The sequence below is a fragment of the Cinclus cinclus genome, chromosome 3 (assembly GCF_963662255.1).
Source record: "Cinclus cinclus chromosome 3, bCinCin1.1, whole genome shotgun sequence".
Lineage (NCBI taxonomy): Eukaryota > Metazoa > Chordata > Aves > Passeriformes > Cinclidae > Cinclus > Cinclus cinclus.
Window position 1 is genome coordinate 109,736,499 of NC_085048.1, and position 12,972 is coordinate 109,749,470.

The 12,972-nt window shown below is 52.3% G+C and overlaps 2 protein-coding genes across 2 annotated transcripts in view; both read left to right on the plus strand.

Moving 5' to 3' along the window:
* Positions 1-10,312, plus strand: part of LOC134041998 (serine/threonine-protein kinase pim-1-like) — a 33,343-nt gene extending 23,031 nt beyond the window's left edge. The window contains exons 4-10 of the mRNA XM_062489071.1: positions 2,854-2,949; positions 4,033-4,167; positions 4,254-4,304; positions 4,533-4,902; positions 5,116-5,292; positions 5,567-5,637; positions 10,271-10,312. Coding sequence (XP_062345055.1) covers positions 2,854-2,949; positions 4,033-4,167; positions 4,254-4,304; positions 4,533-4,902; positions 5,116-5,292; positions 5,567-5,637; positions 10,271-10,312 — 942 coding nt within the window. The remainder of the gene's footprint in view (positions 1-2,853; positions 2,950-4,032; positions 4,168-4,253; positions 4,305-4,532; positions 4,903-5,115; positions 5,293-5,566; positions 5,638-10,270) is intronic.
* Positions 10,313-11,358: 1,046 nt separating this feature from the next.
* Positions 11,359-12,972, plus strand: part of LOC134041999 (serine/threonine-protein kinase pim-1-like) — a gene marked incomplete at its 3' end in the record, with an annotated part of 69,894 nt that continues 68,280 nt past the window's right edge. The window contains exon 1 of the mRNA XM_062489072.1: positions 11,359-11,463. Within this exon, the coding sequence (XP_062345056.1) occupies positions 11,359-11,463 (105 nt within the window). The remainder of the gene's footprint in view (positions 11,464-12,972) is intronic.

Consider the following 12,972-nt stretch of genomic DNA (forward strand, 5'->3'; position numbering starts at 1 on the left):
GCCGAATGGACTCAGGAGACATTTGGGTGGGGGAAAACTGGGTGTTGCAAAAAGAATTAATTGGACACTCAGAGCCCCCTGGATACTGTAAATATTTAGAAGATTTTGCTCAACAACCCTATTATCGACCTATTAGACTAGAATATAAATCTCAATTGTGGAATGGAAAAGGGCACGTAGATCATAGGGACATAAGAGTAAAGTGTAGCTGGTTAGATTGTAACTGTTATCCGTTTGTGTGTTTTTCTTGTAAAATTTGTAAAGAACTGTGGTGGGTTCACTGCCAGAGAGGGAGGGCTCCTAGGAGTGTGTGTCAACCCTGTTGGGAAGAACAACGGGAGCTGACTACCTGGGTCTTGAACCAGAAGGTAGCAGCGCGGGAGTTGAAAGTAGGATCTGCGTCTTGGTGGCAGGTATATTCAAAGGGAGTAAACCCTGACCTTTATTGTTGCCATCCTAACGAGCCCTTTGTTCCATTCGTTGTGGACATCCTAGAGGTAAAGTGCCGAAAAAGAGAAAAGAAACTCAGGTGCGATATTCCACCATTAAAGGGAATAAATTGGAACTCCAAAAGGAGAAAGTGGGAAAGAAGAGCCTATCCTGCCCCTGAAGAACATCCTTGCTGCCGAGAAGATGGCTTACCCCGTGGCTCGTAGCAACCGAGTCGACGGGCGAGGCAGAGGGATGAGTTGTGGGGAAAGAGGGATCCGCCAGAATAAAAGAAGCATGAATACAGCACTCAAAACCTCAAAGGAACAGGGTTTGAGAGGAGGTAACAAAGGAAAAACAGTAGGAGCAAAGATAAAAAAGAAAAATTTATTCTGGCAGTGAATATCACCTAGTTCTAAGGGGATGTATAATATGGATGAATGTAATGTTAGCATATGGGGCAGAACCATCGCATGAACCCTTTAAGTGGTCCTTAGCAAAATGGGAGAGACCAGACCCATCGATTCAAACACGGATTACCTCAGGGGCTCCCAGTTTCAATATAACTCTAGAACCATTGTTGGACAGATGGGGTGCCGGGGGTGCTTGGTCAATACCAAGAGGAGTAATCTACATGTGCCCAGCATCAAATCCAGGAAAAGGATATTGTAATTATCCCGGAGAATTCTATTGTGGATATTGGGGTTGCGAAACTATTTCCCTGGGATGGAAAGTTGAGAATCCAGATAAATTCTTAAAGGTAGAGAGGGGTCCACATGGATGTAAAAAAAAACCCCTGGACAGATCCATCGGGGGTAGTAACATATGCAGGAGATTGTAAATGGATTTACCTCAACGTCACCCAACCCCAAGATCCTGCTTGGTTAACAGGGAAGTTCTGGGGAGTGAGGCTATGGGAACCCGGAAAAGACAGAGGGGGGCATATTCTGATAAAGAAGGAATCCATCCCACATGACCCAATAGCCATAGGACCCAACCCAGTAATCGGAGAAAAAGGAGTAGGGTGGAACAATACAAATGAGATAACCAACGAAACTTCTAGAGAAGAGAATTAGCCTCTGAGCTGGCCCATAACCCAACCTACCCCGAAAGATAATTCTCTCTGGAAAATAATGCAGGCCACGTTTGGGATCTTAAATAACACCTATCTGAATTTAACCAAGGGTTGTTGGTTGTGTTATATAGTAAATCCACCGTTCTATGAGGCTTTGGGATCTGCTGCAAAATCAAAACGTATTAATGGGACAAACCCTAGGGAATGCTTGTGGAAAAAGGGGAGGGACAATACTCCCGGAATATCAATGGCACAAGTAAGAGGAAAAGGCAGGTGCATAGGCAATGTACCCAGGGACAAGGACATCCTTTGTCAAGTAAAAATGTCCATAACTGAACCCCGAAAACCAGCCTCATGGATAATTCCAGCTGCAAATACTAAATGGGTTTGCAATACTCTGGGAGTTACCCCGTGTCTAGCGATTAACAACTTTAACAAGACACATGAGTATTGCATACAAGTTCTAATTATCCCCCGAATCTCATATCACCCAAAGGAGTATGTGTATGAACAGCATATCACCCCGGAACATCATTTAGTCAAGAGAGAGCCATTCACAGCCCTCACTGTAGCAATACTGTTAAGCATCGGGGGAGCTGGGGTTGGAACTGGAGTAGCATCCCTAGTAAATCAACAACAGGGGATGAAGGATCTAAGAATGTCAGTAGATGAAGATCTAAGTAGAATTGAAAAGGCTATCGATGGTTTAGTAAAATCAGTAAGATCTCTGTCAGAAGTAGTATTACAAACTGTAGGGGGTTAGACCTTCTATTCTTACAACAAGGAGGATTATGTGTGGCCCTACGGGAAGAGTGTTGTACATATGCGGATCAGACTGGTATAGTTATAGATACCATGGCTGAGCTTCGAAAACAACTGGAACAACTTAAGAGAGAAAGAGAAGCTCAACAAAGCTGGTATGAATCCTGGTTCAATCACTCCCCTTGGCTAACTACTCTTTTATCAACCATAGCGGGACCCCTAATTTTACTGATAACTGGGTTAACATTTGGTCCTTGCATTTTTAACAAATTAATCAATATAGTAAAAGGAAGATTGGAAGCTGCCCACCTTATGCTGGTACGGGCAAAATATGAGCCCCTAAATAGCGTAAGAACTGAGGACCACCTAGAGCTCAACCGAAGGGAACTCCAAAGATACAACGAACAAAAATAAGAAAATAGAAAAAGGGGGGATTGTGAGAGATTGAAGGCCTTTTTGGTTCGTTGTGATAGATAGATAGATAGCCTTGAAACCTGATGCAGTCTAGTTACTATGTAAACAGATAGGTAGGTGGTTACTGATTGTTTAAGCTTGACTCAATAACCAGACGTCTCAGTATTTCCCAGGGAAACAAAGAGTACTGCGAGGTCAGCAAAGACGACGGAAGACATGCGAGGTCAGCAAAGACAACGGAAGACACCATAACAACCGGAAGAACGTGTGCAAGGCCTATCACGAACCCGGAGACTGGAGGACTTAAGAGAGACGAACTCTAGGAAGAAGTGTGGCAGTTTTTCGGAGCACGGACTCCCTGCCACCCAGCGCTGACATTTGCCTTTTTCTTTTATAATTAATAAATTCTCTAAAATTGAACCGGAATATGGCCCCTTGTGCTCATTCATAACACAGACGATGTCTTTGGGCAGCCTGCAAGTGTCTCAGCACAGAATGAAAAGGGATGACAATACTGACACGATTTCTCTTTGCTACTTGAAATTTAAAAGCTCCGCTCCAGCCCACACTGGCAAAATTGTCAGAAGAGGCAATTCTTCCCCACAAAATGCTTCATCTCACTCAAACAAGAAAGCCACAAGCCAACAGTCTTCTTTACTCCTCCACTGCTTTATTTGGCTATTTCTCTAATAGGAATTAGCTTCATTTATTCTTACTTTGCTTCCTGTGTTCCACGGGGCGCGCGGCGGCTCCTCCGTTGGGTTCGCGGAGGCAACGGCAGAACGGCCGCGCGCTCCGGCGGCTCCGCAGCAGCAGCAGCAGCGCCTCTCTCGATCGGTTTTTCGATCGGTTTTCTGCTCGAGTTCCCGCTCGCCCTCCGTGCCCTTCTCCCTCTCAGACTCCCTGTGATCCCGTTCGGTCCCGTCCTTGTTGCGCCTCTCCCAGCCCGGCTCATGCCGCGCCCCGCAAGGCGGCCGTGGGCGAGCCGGCCCCCTGCCCGCCCCTGTCGGGCACGCCGCGGTGCCGCCTCCGCGGGGCTCAGTCCGTACCGCCTGTGGCACCTTTTCAAGAGCCTGTGGACGAGCTCCTCGCTGCGCTGGTGGCGGTGGTGGAGCAGCAGCGTCTCTTGGCTCCGCCTGGCGCGGGCCCTGGCGCTGGCCCGGCCCCGACCGAGGCCCCTCCCGCGGTTCCGCCCACAGCTGGCCCGCAGCCGCCCGGCTCCCGCCCCGCCGCCGGCGCATTCCCCCGAGCGAGCCTCGCCGCCCGGCAGTTCGGCCGCCGGCCCCGAGGCGCCGGAGCCCGGGGCGGCTCGGGAAGCAGTGGCGGCCGGGGCGGGCGGGTCCCCCGGGCAGAATGCCGAGAGCGCGGTGCCGTCCACACGGGCGGAGAAGCCTCCCCTGGAGCAGCTGTACCGGGAGGGCCCGCTGCTGGGGAGCGGCGGCTTCGGCAGCGTTTACGCCGGGCCCCGGCTCGCCGACGGCGTCCCGGTAAGAGACGGGGCCGGCTCGGAGCGGGGAGGGGGGTGGCGAGCGGCGGGCGGCGAGCTGAGCCCTCCGCTCGCCTTGGCTTGCAGGTGGCCATCAAGCGAGTGTCCCGGGACCGCGTCTTGGAGTGGGCGCGGCTGGTGAGTGAGCGGGGCCAGCGGGAGCAGGCGGCGGGGTGTGGCGGGCGGGGTAAGGCCAGGCCCGGCCGGGTGGGAGCCGGGACTCTGCGATGGGAGCGAGCGTGGAGCGAGCGGGGGCCGCGCAGCGTCCCGGGCCATGGGCAATGGGAGCTGCGGTGGCGCCGGGCAGGGGGTGGCGAAGGCGAGCGCAGCATCGGCGCCGCTGACGGCATGGCGGCTCCCCCGCAGCACGACGGCGCCCTTGTGCCCCTGGAGCTGGTGCTGCTCTGGATGGCGTCGTGGCCCGGCTTCCGCGGCATCATGCGGCTCCTGGACTGGTTCGAGCTGCCCGACGGCTTCGCGCTGGTCATGGAGCGTCCGGAGCGCTGTCAGGACCTCTGGCACCTGCTGCACACGGGAGGGTTCCTGCCAGAGCCCGTGGCGCGGGCGCTGTTCCGGCAGGTGCTGGGGGCCGTGCGGCACTGCACCAGCCGCGGCGTCCTGCACCGCGACATCAAGGCCGAGAACGTGCTCGTTGACCTGGCCACCGGCGAGGTGAAGCTCATCGACTTTGGCTGCGGCACCATCCTGCAGGACACCTTCTACACCCAGATGGCCGGTGAGCCCAAAGCCGGGGCCCAGCCGGGCAGTGGAGCTTCTCCCCTGTGCTTCCACAGGTGGAACACACAGGGAGGGAGGGAGGGGGAATGCTGCTTCAGCCGGCTGCAGCCAAGTTGCATTTTGGCAGGAGCTGGGGCTGGCTTTTGAGGAGCTGGCTGGGAGGGAGGGAGCAATCAGCATTGGCCTGATGAGCTGTGCCCGTGTGCCATAGGAACGCGGGAGTACTACCCACCGGAGTGGATCCTCTTTGGCCGCTACCATGGCCAGCCAGCCACCATCTGGTCCCTGGGCATCCTGCTCTATCAGCTGGTGTGCAGGCACCTTCCTTTCAAAAGCAGAGAGGAGATCGTCCGGGGACAGCTCTTCTTCCCGCCCCGGGTGTCTCAAGGTGGGGATGGGCCTTCAAGGCACGGGAGCAAGAACGGCTTTGGGAGAGGGCAGGTGGCACATAAGTGTCCTGCTGTTGCAGCTGGGGAGGAGGTTCATCTCCTGGGCTGAGCTGGAGGAGGCGGCACGTGTGCCTCTGCTGCTCTCTTCCAGAAGAGAGGATGGATGGGAAGCTGTGCGAACAGCTCTGAGCACTCTTAGTGTGCTGTGGGCACTGTGAAATCTGGGAGAGCATGGACAGGAGCTGACCAGCAGTTTCTGGTTTCTCTCTGCAGAGTGCCAGCACCTGATCAGGTGGTGCTTATCCATGGACCCTGCAGACAGGCCATCCTTGGATGACCTTTTAGAACATTCTTGGGTGCAGAAGCCCCACCTGGCCCAGGAGACAGCAGAGATCCATCCCTCTGCACAGTAGAATCCAGGATGCCCGCAAGCAGCAGCTGCTCGTGTCTTGTGGCTCTCAAAGAATTCCCCAGAGCATTTCCCAGTGGCCCTGGCATGGAGCAGAGAGCACAGCCAAGGAGGTGCTTCCTCAGGTCCCCGGCGATTTGTGGAGGGAGCGGCTCAGGGCTCCCCATCCTATTGGAGAAATTGTGGCACAGTGCAGTGAAGTTGCCACAGAGTGGAAAAGGGGAAACATCCCCCTGCAGCTCAATGGCCTCGTGATGTCCCCGCGAGCCAAGGCACATCTGGCGTGTTCTTCTGGAGATCAGCGCAGAGCTGGAGAACGCCGTCCTCGAGCTGGCCACTGGCAGGGCAAAGCTGATGGGCTTTGGTTGCAGCCCCTTCCTAAAGGACACGCTCTGCACCCCGACGAAATCAAGATGAGTCCCCAGGCGGTGCAGGGGTGGGGGGATGCTCGTGCCTCCAGGCATGGCAGGGCTCAGCCTGGCCACGTGCCGGAGGTTCCCCGTGGGGTGGCAGTGGACAATATTAATCTTTCTGCCAACTGCTCAGCTGCTTTTTGGTGGGGCAGGGGATGGATGTTGTGGAAGGGGAGCTGGCTCCTGGCCTCGCTGACAGCTTCTTCCTGCCAGCATGGCACAGGCTGGGGTGGGGGCATCCGGCCTGACAAAAGCATGCATCCATGTGGATAGGGAGCAGCAGAGGGGGACGGGTTCTTTAGCCATGGCCCAGCTGCTCTGCTTTGCAGGCCCTTGAGGAAGGGGTGGGCATACAGGTGGGAAAGGTAGGGTTTTTCCCCACCACTGGAGAGATTTTAGTATCATAAAGAGCGGTCAGACCTTCCCCAGGCCCGTGAAACAGTGACAACCATTGGTGCTTTTTCTTGTTTCCAGGTCTTGTTTTGAAATGACTTTCATGCAATTGTTCTTTGTTTTTTCCAGAAAGATTGCAGCTTGTGTCCAGACCAGATGGAGAAGCACCGGCACCGTCCGTGGAGTGCATCCCGTGCCGGTGCTACCCGGGGAGGGTCCACGGTGTGGATGTCCCCTGCAAAAGGATGAGGACCTTGTGTGGGATCGGCTCCTCTCCTGGCAGCAGGTCTCCAGAGGTGGGTACCCGGTTCCACAGCTCGGGTGGCAGAAGGGCTTAGGGCAAACGGCAGCAGGCACATGAGAATGTCGCTCTTGCAGCTGCTGAGGAGGTTGTTGTGCCATGCTTGAGCAGAAGAGGTGGAGCGTGTCCTGCCACGCTGCTCTCCTCTAACAAGGAGGGAATGGGCTGGGAGGTTTGGGCTCTGAGCACAGCCAGCAGCCTGGCCTGAGCACAGGCTATGGTGGGACAGGGGGGACAGGAGCCTGCTGCCACTGACCGTGGCTTTCTGGTTTCTGTCCCCAGGCTACCAGCAGCTCATGCCATGGAAACGGCACCGCTCGACCTGCCAGTCTGGGAGGGCTGGACGGCAGCGGGTGTTCATTTGCTGCCCAAAATAAATCATTCTTGTTACTAACATCATCATCATCATCGGAGCATTTCTTTCATCCTTTTTTCAAGCTTTTGGCCTCCCTTCTTCCACCGAAATCTCTTTGCCTCTTTCCTCATCCACTTGGTGGAATTGGTGGGGGGGTTTAAGTAACACAAAAAGTTCAGCAACAATTCCTGTTGCCAACCGCAGCAGTCTCTTCAAGAACCTGGAGTTGGTAGCCAGGCCCACATTTCACTTGGAAAGGGGAGTGGTTTGCAAGGACAAAGATGTCCCTCTGCTGCAAAAGCAGGGAGGAAATCAGAAGCAGCAAAATGCAATTTCAGCTCTACCCCCGCCCAAAGTTGTCTGCGTCTTTGCCCTCCACTCCAAAATAGGCAGGCAAGGCTGGACTTGAACAAGGTTCAAGTCCTTCATGGTCCCTTGGCATTAAAGGGATCAAGTAAAACTCTCATATGTAGTAATTGGAGTACAGCTACTGTAGGGATAAAGGAAATGTTGGGAGCTGGGACATCCTTCTTGTCTCCTTTGTCTCCCCAGGTGTTGTAGCCTGGATAGCTGTTAAGATGGTTGCAGGTAAAGGAGCAGCAAGGGCTTTGTATGGGATCCACGGAGATGTTTATTTCAGCCACTGAGTGGATAGTCCAGGGTCAGAGGCAAAGACAAAGGGGAACGTCGGGGTGAGGGTCCAGGTTGAAGCAGATGGGTGTCCTGGGCAGGGGGAGCATCAGGGAGCACTTACCAGGAGACATGGGGGTGGCACAAAGGTGGGGTTAGGGCATGGGAGCCAACAGGGAAACAGGGTGGGAGTGACCGAAAGCCTGAGAGACAGGGAGAGGGCAGGGGGCTGGCCCAGGGAACAGAACAGGGCTACATTGGCATGACAGAACAGGGCTTGCTATGAGAGAAGCCTCTCGTGTCTCCCTAACTAGGGAATGCCTTTTAGGGTCTCCACAGTGGGGTGTTTTTGGTTCAGTTTGAGTTTGGGTGGAGATACTGCTTTAGTGTAGTGGTTTTGGATTGTTAATTTGAACGTTTTTAGTTGTGAGATAGGATTAGGAGGAAGCTAAAACAGGCTTAGCTTTAAATGGTACAAAGACAAACTTTATTACCAGAAATTATAGGGGAAAAAAACAAGAAGAAATATTAGAATAAAACTTCAGACTTCTCTTCTTCTTTCCACACATTTGTTTTTTTACATTGACAACATACAAAGAACAACTCAGTTAGTTTACCTTTTCTAAAATAGTCATTTACTTGTTTCTTTCAGAGAGGAGATTCTTCAGCCTATAGAGATTTTTTCATAAGAAACCATTTGTAAGTGGTCTTGCTGTTCTAGTGTTTAGCCGTCAGGGAGGATAGAGATCTGGTTATTATGTAATATTTTTTTTCTCAACTAACATTTTAATTCATAACTAATACTGAGGACCATATCAACTTATGAGGCACACTTAAAGGATTATAATAGTTGAAACAAAAGCTTACTCCACTTTTAAAAATAGAGGGTGTTTTTCTTCTTCTTCCCTAGGGAGAAGCAGGGGTTTTTTCACTATTTCAACCTAGGGCACTTACAGCAATTTTAACATTGGTTTATTTTAATACCAACGCTTCTTCTTACATCTAGAGTTAGAATCTTTAATCCACCCCACATTTTTTTATGTGTTATAGGGAAACAAGGGTTGCTTTTCTGTAGCATAAAAAAAAGGGAAGAATTTCAGTCTATGTCTTCCTTCCCTCAGCTGAGACTTGACTCTTCTCGTACTTTGAATTTGGTGCTTTTTGTGCTGTTTTTGTACATATTATCATTTTGGTTCTCTGGTTTTTTTTCCACAGGACAGAGAATAAAGTATTTGTAAAGTCATATTTTGGGCAGTGAAAAAGTTAATATTTTGCCGGGGCAGGAGAGGGTTCTGTGATTGTTTTTAGGTGGGGCGGCTGGAGCTCTTTACCATAAGGAGCCTTCTAAGGCCGCGCCGGGGCCAGGCTGGGATTGTAGGGCCCGGCCAGAAAGCGGAGATGAGTTTTTTGGTTGTAAGGTTGTTTTTTGGCGTTTGCTGTACATAATGTTAGTGGTGGGCTGGTGGTTTTCCTTTTCCTTTTGCCAGCAGCCGAGGTTGGGGCCCTTGCCAGATCGGGGCCCAGCTGTCTCTCCCCCAGGCCGTGTGGGCGGTGAGGCAGGCCTTTTTTCCACCTTTATCTCTTACTGTTCACTTCCTCTTGCTGGAAACGGGATTGTTGGAACACTTTAGAGGAGACGGCTTATCCATAGTGTTCTGTTTTAAATTGTCTAAAACCGTGTGAGACAGATGGCTTCACATAGGAACATCCCCAGGGCTGCTGAGGGGAAGGCACCACTTTATTTGTTGTGAAGAGAAGTAATCAAAATCCGCAACCAACAAGCTGCAAGGCAGAACGGAGTGGGAATTACAGAAATAAAGGCCTTGAAAAGCAGCTTAGGAAAGCGGCTACTTCCTAGACAGTGCCAAACCCTCCGACCTGGCCTGGCCGGGCCCAGGGCTGGCTGCCCTTGGGAAGGGAAGGGAAAGGGATGGAGCTGGGGTGGGGGCTCTGTGGCCATGGAAACGAGAGAACCACGGGCCAGCGCGTCACAAAGGGGCAGCCCCGCAAGGGGCTGTGAAGGTTGTGGTTGACACGGACACAGTGGCAGGAGACACGTCTGGCTCTGCCTGTCTGTGCCGACTGCTGGCGATTGGAGTCACCCCACCTTGTTCTAGGGCTGGGGACCGAGCTCCTATCGCCGTCTGCTCCGAGACAGTTCCCAAATTCAACCCCAGGTACTTCTGCGAGACAGAAGCACGGGTTCAAAGATGGATTTTACTGCAAAAGGAAAGACCACGGAAGGAAAAGGTGAGGATAGAAAGGAGCTGAAAGGCCCGAGTCAAATGGAGACAAATTCCACCAGATTTCCAGGAAAATTGGTCCATGGTGGTCAGTTCTGGCTCTGTGTCAGAGTTGGTGGCTGTGAGCTACAGGTGATCTTGCAAGGACAGCCCTGGCATCACAACATTCTACCTTTAGTTTACTCTGCTTCCTGCTTTTTGACAGTAGCCAAATCACTCATACTGTCAGCCAGGACAGGGACTGTGGCCATGACAAATACAACGTGGTCATGTGATGCAAATTCTGCTTCTTTCTTTGCCATCAATGTTGGGTCTCACTACTGATAAATTTCCTGTTCTTCCTCTGCTTGGTGACTGGGTGGGTCCAACGCTGAGCATGACAGGATAATATAAAAACCCCAGCAAGGCCTGCCTGCATGCTGAGAGGTCTCTGTAGCTTGCAGAAATAGCATTCGTCGCTGTGAGGGTTTTTCCTGGGTTTTGACAAAGCCAATCTCTAGAAGGAATCCTTATTCCCCTGTTATTATTGGATCCTTGCACCTTTCACTTCAGACTTGCTAACTCAATAGAGTTTGGAGGAAATAAACACAGGCCAGTCTAAGGAAAACTAAAACCAAACAATTGTTTTTAAAAATATCAAATATCCCTTAAGTGCCACACCCATTAGACATGTTGATGCTGGGATAGAGGTGGGCATTGACCAACGTCACTTCTTCCCTTGTGAGAGTGTCTCAGCCTCCCACAGAGGTAAGGTGGGAGCTGGGCCACTCTCTGGTGGGAGGAAGGGTCTTGTGCCAGCCTGGAGAGCCTGTGCACATTGCCAGGGAGCAGTTGTGCCCTGCAGGTGCCCCCTGCCATGAGCTGTGCTGCTGCCAGTGCCCCGTGGAGCTGTAGGGCTGCTGAGCTGTGGGGCAGGGAGAGGAGCAGGAGGCTGCATGTGCAGCTGAGCCATTGCTGGTGCACAGGGCTCTGGGCTCCCTGCTGTCCCAGAGCAGCCCAGAGGCCATGGAGTTCCCCTGGGAGCTCTGTGGAAGTGGCTCAGGGTGTGCCCCTGGCCTGCCTCAAGGGGCTGATGGCAGGAGCAGGTTTCCTTTTCAAGCTATTTTCCAGGAAAGTTTCCAGGAAATGTGTTCCATGAAACATGGAGCTTCAGATGCTTTTGTTTTGCTTTGCAGCCTCTTGTTACATTTTGTGTCTCCACTTTGCAGGCCTGACTGGCTACCCTCTTGCCAAGAGGTTTTCCCTGGCAAATCCTTCTATGCTCCTTCCCTCCAAGCCATTGCCTCCCATCCAGAAGGGCTCTCCTTCAACCAAGTCAAATATGATGTCCAGAGGAGAGCGGGACAATGGGAAAAATGGCACTGGCTACAAGGAGGACAATATTAGAAACAACCGGGACCAGGATTCAGAGGGAAAAGCACATAAGGTAAGGCAACCAAGATAAGTCCTGTGTAGCAGATTTTTAGTTAATGTCCGGTAAGCAGAGATCGGAGACCATTAACTGTGGTGTGAGCCTAAGGAAGAAGGTGAGCAAAGTAGGATCTCAGCTGGACTCTGCACTTCAGGCTGTCTTTGCAATGGGTGTGTAGTGCAGATTTCAAGTCCTCACTGTGTATCTATAGCAGGAGAGGGCTTTGAAAGGTTTCTGGGCTCTGTCATGGTTGCTCCTCTGTCTTGTAGCTGAGGAAACACCAACAAGAAGGCAGCGCTGCTAAAGTTGTCTGCTCCAGCTAAGCAATCCTCCTGCATTCAGTAACCCATGGGTATATGTGAACCATGTCTATGTCTTGGTGGTGGTTTCCATCAGCTCTGTCTGGTGGGGATGGAAAAAGGAGTTTGCTGGAACAGGCAGTCCTGCAAAGTCAGTTCCAGGTTGACGCAGCTTTTTGAGCTGTGCAGCCATGGCCTTCTACACAGTTGTCTCTGATGCTATTTCTAGATTTCTTCAGCTTCTGGGCAGCTGTGTGCTGTGGCATGGCTTTGTCCAGAGAGAAGGGATGGGAGGTGGCCATGGGGAGAGCAGCCCCAAGCCCAGGCACACGATTGCCTTTGCAGCAGGGCCAGCACCTGCAGTTGTTCTGGGTTTGCCATGGGGTGCAGGAGGAGGCAAATGAGCAACAGCTCTGGCAAACAGAATGTCCAATCAAAGGCTGATGTACTTGATTCCAGCCTTGCTGAGGAAGGGCCCAGTGTATCCCTGACAGGATGTGGTCCTTTAACTGTAGTTTGAAGAGGACTTGATTTGGGGCTTTAGTTGTGCCAGAAAGGAAGGGACACTTAAAGAATGGTGTGCACCTGCCCCTCCTACCTCCACCCTCCTTCCTGGTCATGGCATGGGGGCCCTGGAGCAACTTGGGCAAGCAGAGACCTTGCAGAGAGCAGCAGGGCAGGGAGCTCTGCTGAACTTCCTAAATGCCAGTGAGCCTGAGATGATGGAGGTGTGGGAGCTGGAGAGCACGGAGCATCGCGAGAGCTCAGCAGCTTCTGGGCTGAAAGGCTGCTGGGCAACTGTAAGAGGGAAGGGCAGCAGCAGAAGAATTGAGGGGCTTGAGAAAAGCAGGTTCTGACATCCTGCAGAATGGCTTTGTGGAGACTTGGTTGGTGATCAGCACTGGCTGTGAGGTGCCTAAGGGGCAGGGAGAGAACAGTGGTCTAAACCCATTCCCATACCATCCAAAAGGCCAGTGGAGGCAGTGGCACTGCAGAACATGCTGATGCCAACCATGTGGATTCCTGCTGGGAGTGTAGCTGCAATTGCAGACAAATGAGCAGGAAGAGAGAGGTGGCAAATTTGGGAGATGGTCTCTCCCTCACCAATTCCCTTTCCTATGCCGCCCTTCCCCTTCCTAGGACAATCTGCTATATATGATATTGACTTTTCCTGTCAGGGCATGTGTAACTGTCTTGAGTCATGAATGAGGGCAAGGCTGGATGC